Raw genomic sequence first — 7,372 nt, forward strand, 5'->3', positions numbered from 1 at the left:
AATTGTCACATAGCTCATACCAACTCTGCACAAGTGGTTAAGTTCAAAACTCCACCAAATAACTACCTTTTCTTTGCCATCAAAATAAACTACATAAAATACGCCATAAAATTATGTCATACATATTACATATATCACATATTATCTCACACCTTTTCTATATATCTCACTCAGCGGTAGTGGTATGTATGTCCTTTATATAGAATTTGGATACAAGCAAGTTACATAAAGAGAAATTAAATATTTTGTAACCACTATCGCAATTTCATAATACATTTGTAATGGCAAAATTATGATTTGTAATTGATATCAACATAATTTCATAATAAATTTAGTAACCCCAAAATTATGATTTATTTTCTTATGGAGTTATTTATTTAATTAAGATAAATCAACGTTTTCCATTGAAGTCACAACAAGCAAGGGATTGTATGTAGTTTCCTTTTATTGTACGTACCTTGAGAGAAAAAAATTATTAGATAGTTTGAGAATAATATTCTCTCCTCTCAAATAAAGAGTGGGCTTTACACATGGTTCTTATCATGAGACCCACCTCTCATATGAGAGGAGGGAACAATGTTCTCGGAGTATGTAAGTATTGTCCTCTCGAGAGCATGACTGTATGTGTGGATAGTTTGAAAAATGATAGAATTATAGGGAGAATATATAGCTTAGATGGACCCTTTAGAAGTGTCATCTTCCATCATGTTAGGGAGAGAAAAAATGGAATATTGCTCTCAAAGACAAAACTTTATAGACATATATTGAGCGGAGCATCCATGTCATGTGAAATCATACTTATTATTCCAGCTTCTTTATCAAGTAGAAAGTGGGCATTGTAAGAATGCGATTCTTAAAACTAGATGAACCAATAAACTAAATTCGATTGTTTCTCCTTCTAATGGTCCTCCTGTTGTGTCTCTTGTTATACAGCTACTCTTTTCATTTATGCTTTGTCATTTTATATTGTCTTCCGCAATGGTTGTTTTCTAGAATACTAGTAAATTAATAGACCTCTCTATTAAATTTGAATACAATTATTTACGTCGGCAACTGTTTAATTTAAAATATAACGAAATAAATTAATCTGTTTACGGAAGATCCATATGGTTGAGGGGTTAGGCCTTATTTTAAAGCACATTTTCTTAATGTTTGTACTATAGTTTTTTTTTTTTAATACACTTTATTCAATAATTGATTTTTTAAAATTTATTATTTAATAGTTATAATGAGAGGAAGTATTTGAACTATAAATACCAAGAAGTGTCATTAAAACATTAATTTAGAACAAATTTTACAATAAAAGGTTTTTTTTTTTTAATTTCAAAATATTTTTAAATTAATGTGACATTTCAATTTACAAAGTTTATATACTGAATATTCCTAACGTTTACATCACTGTAAACAATTCTTCTGATTTCATATGTATTTTTAATTGAGTTAGCGGAAGCATTGACACTAAATTGTTAAACAAAAAATTGAACAATGAGCTTTTATTTAAAACATGACTCTTTAAATTACAACATCTTACATGCACTAATGCTGGACTCCCGCACACATTGACACTAGGGCACTGCACACACGGCACTTACTCACCAAATGCACTTGCACACACCTCACTTCTAGACACCTACTGACACTAGCTCATGACTCTATTTCACTCTACACACTTGCTAACTCTGGCACACACTTCACTACCTCATACAACTTCACACATCTCTCACTTAGTGCTTTAGGACACACTTCCCTTTACACCACTTCACACGTGTCACAAGCCTCTCACACATCTCATACATCACAAGTAGGAACCAAAGGTTCTTATTTATACAAGCATAAGGTCGGTTAAGTAACCGAAATTGAAGCTTCTAGCTTCATCTAATTTCTGCCACAATAGAGTTCCAGTAGTTCTAGGCTTTGTTTTATTATTATTATTTTAATATCCAGCTCATGACAGCCTCTTGACTATTACAACAATTTGTGGCTGAGTTTTACTTTCTACATAAAAATCTCTAGAGAAATTTCATAGAGAGATCTGGAAAGAGCATTATGGAGAAATTTTCCGAATGTATGAGAATTTTTTAGAGAATTCCGGAGAGAAGCAAATTTTCTAGAGAATTTGGGAGAAAAGCAAATTGAATGAAACTCTAGAAATTTCTAAAGACAAGAGAGTTAGTATCCGGTTGGATCCACGTTTGCAGATCCACGTTTGCGTTTCTTTCCTTCTTTTTTTGTTTTTTCCAGCGGCATGTTTTGACTTTTCAGTCGTGAATAGTGCATTCATGCACTATTCACGAGTCCCACAAACTTTACTTTTCAACAATTTTTTCATTAAAAATGGATTTCACAGCACTATTCACATATTTAAAAATTATTTTGCTACAGTGTTTTCTGTTTTCTGATTTTAATTTCAGCAAAATAAGTTTTATCAAAACGGACCCTTAGTGTTGATTTCTATCATATTTTTGGTAGAAAAAAGGCCCAGTCTAGTTTCACTCACGCGTTCTAGTACATTGGCTTGGAATTTTCCAGATAGGCAGCAATTGTGTTTATGCATTTCATATTTTTTGCATGCTCACATTAGGGTGTGGGGTATGGTTCATCAATCTTCATGTACAATGCTAGTGTCCATTTATATGTAACTTATAGCTAAAAGCTTACTTGTTCATTTGTTAAAAATTGATTAAAATATATTTATACCTAAGAAAAAAAAAACTATACATAAACAAAAATTAAAAGATTATAAATAAATAAATAAATAAAAAGAAGATGTTAGCAAGAAGCACAGAAATTTAGGTTATTGTATTTCTTTTTTTGTTGGGGTGTGGTTAAACTTCTATGTCCTTTTTGTCTATTTCCTTATCTACTCCAGAGAGGCGAGTAGGGGTGTTTATGGGTCGGATTTGGTCAAGTTAAGGTTTTTTTCAATTCGACTCATCATGGTTGGGTTGAAAAAAATCAAACCCAAACCAACCCACTAAAATCTGGTTGGACAATTTTTATTTTTTTATTTTTAATTTTTAATTGCGTATTAAAATAACACCAATACAAATAAGAGCAAATTTATTACTTAATAAATCTAAGCATAATACCAAATCAATACAAACTATTTTATTAGTTCTTCAAAGTTATTAAGAATATCATATTCTATCCCAACTCAATTGATAAACAATAGAATAAATAATAAAATTATATAATATATATTTTTAAAAATGTATATATATATTAAATATAATTGTTAACCTAAACTTAACTCGACCTAACTCGACTTGCAGGGATATTAGGTCCAGGATCTCATTATTTATGTATATATTGGGCCTGGGGCCCAATCCAAGGACGTGAAGTTGTCTGAGGAAGAGTAAACATCGCTAGGAAAGTCTATGTTAATAAATGAAGAATTTAGCTTTGATCATAAGAGCCCATGAGGGTGGTTTGAGGATGGATGCCTCATCGGCTAATCAAAGCCGAAGTCCGCAGGAGTGGTCTACCATCTAGAGGAACGTTTCAAGAAATTCTGTTGATATGGATAAGCATTGCAGAAATATAGGACAGGGGAGAGCCCTAAAATATCTAAGGAGAAAACTGCTACCACCGCATTAAATGTTTTGCAGCTAACTCTCTAGCCGCATTAATGTGGAAGTGATACCTGAATAGTAGTTTTCAGTCTTACAGCTACTACACAAAGACTTCAGGAAGGTGTTGATGAGACAAGTATCAATACCAACCATCTAGTCTGCACGTGGTGGGTAGAGATGAAAGGGAAAGACAGTATAAAAAAGGAAGGGAGCAGTGAGAGAAAGGAATCGAGAAATTAAGAGAAAAAGACTGTTACAATCAAGAAGTGCTTTTGTAACCAAACTTGAGAGAAATATATAAGAACTGATCTCTTCAGACTCTGCCGATGACGATTTTCTTTAATAAAAACTTGTCTATCTCTATTCTCTCGTAATCTGAATCCACTTTATTGTTTGTATAGTTCATTAAAACCCAGTTTTCCAACTCACTTTCTACAAATCTATTATTTTGGATTTTTTGGACCTAATTCTATCCACTTTTTGGGCTAAGGAACTCAAATCTGGTCCTTACACGACTCATTGTAAAAAAATTTTAACAATCTAATTCAATCCAGATGGATCAAATCGATTTTGACAGATAGACAGGTTGGCTGCATATCCCTTAATCACGAGTAATTCATCTTGATGCAAATTTGGCAGTATATTTGTAACTGCGAAATATTTGAACTCGCAAGGTCTAGTTGATTGATTGCATGTAACATTTTCTTTTTTGAGCTGAAAATGATCTCGTTAGTTGATTTCAATAAGGGAAGGTTACAAAACTGGACCCAGTTGAGCCCTCGAAATTAAATACAATGAACCAACAATTGTTATATAACGACCCTCGGTTATCAAGTTTGGACAAAATTGCTACAGTTATCTTATCTCAACAGAGCAGTGGCAATTAATGTTACAGACCTGTATAATTACTATTCGTGTGTCATTTTTTTATATAATTTCAATGGTGTTACTGAGAGATGATACTCAATTCATGGCTGTGAGAGGAGAGGAGATGGGCAGTGGCCAACGTGGCCTTTCAAACTTCTTAAAGGCTCAACAAACAAACAACTAAAAACAACCGCCATTCATGTGATACCCGTTTTAGCAGGAATGAATGAGGAATCATATATACTTCAACCAATGCAGCTTCTTTTACTAGCGTGCAATCCGTGAAAGTAAACACCGACAGCCAAACGGAAAGAAGGAAGGGTTTGCAGCCAAAGTGGCCCAACTCCAAAACAAAAAGCTAAAAAATCTCACGCAAATTGTGTCGGTTCTTTTCCACCTGTCCAGCTCAACATTAGAAAAAGATAAATTATAGGTCTACAAGATTCTAGTATTTTACAAGTCGTGGTGTGGTGTGTGGATATTAACAAATGAAAAAAAAAAATTATGTTTTTTTTTAATATTTTTTTCTTATTTTTTTAATACGATATTTAATTTAGTCTATTTTTAGTATAACGTGCGTAAAGTTTAGGGATATTTAGTATATGCACTCAAAAATACTTGCAACTTAAACTCCGGTCATTGTTTACACCGTACAAAACTAATAGATGTGGATTAATCATCGCATCAAGTGTGTGTGATAATGAAAGAATAATGTTAATAATGAAAAAATTAGTTAAAAATTGATCATATAAATAGTTTTTGTTCGTGAAATATTGCAATTAATTTTTTTTTAAATAATTTATATTTGTAACATTAATCTAAGAGTTATTCTGGTAGTACAATTTATGCCCAACTCACCCACGTAAGTTGTAAGCGGTAAAAGAGTCGCCTTCTACCGCTCAAAACTCTCACGTACGTGGCGCCAGCAAAACTCTTCATCTAACTTGCCACGCCATGCCAAGCATAAGTTCAAAGGTGGGACCGGCCTTTGCCTTACTTCATGCCCTATCCCCATTCAAACGGCAGCGCATTTTAGTAGAACCGACGCAGTACTCTCTTTTAGTCTCTCTAACCAGTGAACTCACACAAACAGACAGACACGGTTACACATCCTGTCACTCTCTCACCAAAAACCCCACTGCAAATTACACCCTCAACAGTTCAGTGCAAAAAAAAGTGTAAAATTCTCTCTTTCTCTCTCTGCTATAATTTTTAGCAGAGAAGTTTGACAAAGCTTCACAGAGATGCATGTGCTGCTTTAATCCCTACCATTATACGAGTGTCACTCACACAGCCACAACGAGAAGAGACAAAAGAGCCCCATCAAAGAAAAAAAACCCCTTAGTAATGGTCTCGCCTGAAATGGCCCAGTTTCACACTTCTCACATGGCTAAACCTTCTGTGCGGAACAAAGCCTCTGTGTGGCTCACCGACAGTTTCATCTTCCTCAGCGGCGCATTCTTCGCTCTTTTACTTGTCTGGACCTTCTCTTCCTTCAGCTCCCCCACCCCAAACCTTGATCTCTCTCCCACTCAAGCTCGCTCAAACTCTGCCCTCAACTGCGCTGTCAACCTAACCCATGACTCGGACGAGTCAACCTTCTACGATGACCCCGAACTCGGTTACTCAATCGGAAACCCAGTGAAGAACTGGGACGAGAAGAGAAGAGAGTGGCTGAAGCACCACCCTTCATTCGCCGCCGGAGCGAGCGAGCGCGTCGTTATGGTGAGTGGGTCGCAGCCGAAGCCTTGTAAGAACCCCATCGGCGATCACTTGCTGCTAAGGTTTTTCAAGAACAAGGTTGACTACTGTAGAATCCATGGCTACGATATCTTTTACAACAACGCTTTGTTGCACCCGAAAATGGGCTCGTATTGGGCCAAGCTACCGGTGGTCCGAGCAGCCATGCTGGCTCACCCGGAAGCCGAGTGGATCTGGTGGGTTGACTCGGACGCGTTGTTCACCGACATGGAGTTTAAACCCCCATTACATAGGTACAAAGATCATAACTTTATCGTTCACGGGTGGGCCAAGATGATTTACGAGGCCAAGAGCTGGACTGGCCTAAACGCCGGCGTTTTCTTAATCAGGAACTGTCAGTGGTCCATGGACCTTATCGATGTGTGGGCCAGCATGGGTCCACAAGCCCCAGACTACAACAAGTGGGGCCAAATTCTCAGATCAACGTTCAAAGACAAGCTGTTTCCAGAGTCAGACGATCAGACGGGTCTGATTTACTTGATTTACAAAGAGGGTGACAGATGGGCGGACAAGATTTATTTAGAGGGAGAATATTATCTCCAGGGTTACTGGCACGACATAGTGGGGACACTCGATAACATCACCGAGAGGTACATGGAAATAGAGAGAGAAGACAGAAAGTTGAGGCGGAGGCACGCAGAGAAAGTGAGCGAGCAATACGGTGCGCTTAGGGAGAAGCACTTGAAAGATGCTGGGAATGGAAGGTGGAGCTGGAGAAGACCGTTTATCACGCACTTTACTGGGTGTCAGCCTTGTAGTGGGGACCACAATCAGATGTACTCAGGCACATCGTGCTGGGATGGGATGCGAAAGGCCTTGAATTTCGCTGATAATCAGGTGATTCGTAAGTATGGTTTCGTGCACCCCAATCCTCTTGATTCCTCTCTCTCTGCCGTGCCCTTTGATTACCCAGCTGCTGAGGAGGATGGTTGGTGAGATGGGTTTTGTTAAAAAAAGATTAAAAAAAATACTATTTATTATAATATTTTCACAACAATTCCTATATCGGTTGATACTGAAAAAAAAGAAGGAAGGAATTTATGTGGATTTAAGTTAGAACTAATAACATCTTTGTAGATATGATTTGTTGTGAAACTTTTCTAAAAGAAACAGTGTAATCTGATTGCGTGTATTATGTGTTTAGTATTAAATTCACTTTTATTTTTGGGTAA

The 7,372-nt window shown here is 36.4% G+C and overlaps 1 protein-coding gene across 1 annotated transcript; it reads left to right on the forward strand.

Moving 5' to 3' along the window:
- The first annotated feature begins 5,460 nt into the window (after nucleotides 1–5,460).
- Nucleotides 5,461–7,372, forward strand: LOC126732924 (putative glycosyltransferase 7). Its single transcript, XM_050435999.1, has one exon. It carries the CDS (start codon nucleotides 5,688–5,690, stop codon nucleotides 7,134–7,136), a length of 1,449 nt encoding a protein of 482 aa, XP_050291956.1. The 5' UTR covers nucleotides 5,461–5,687; the 3' UTR covers nucleotides 7,137–7,372.

This window comes from Quercus robur, chromosome 6 (assembly GCF_932294415.1).
Source record: "Quercus robur chromosome 6, dhQueRobu3.1, whole genome shotgun sequence".
In the NCBI taxonomy this organism is placed as follows: Eukaryota; Viridiplantae; Streptophyta; class Magnoliopsida; order Fagales; family Fagaceae; genus Quercus; species Quercus robur.

Excerpts from the sequence above, each read along its gene's own strand:
- LOC126732924 (XM_050435999.1), top strand. The coding sequence starts at position 5,688 with ATGTGCTGCTTTAATCCCTACCATTATACGAGTGTCACTCACACAGCC.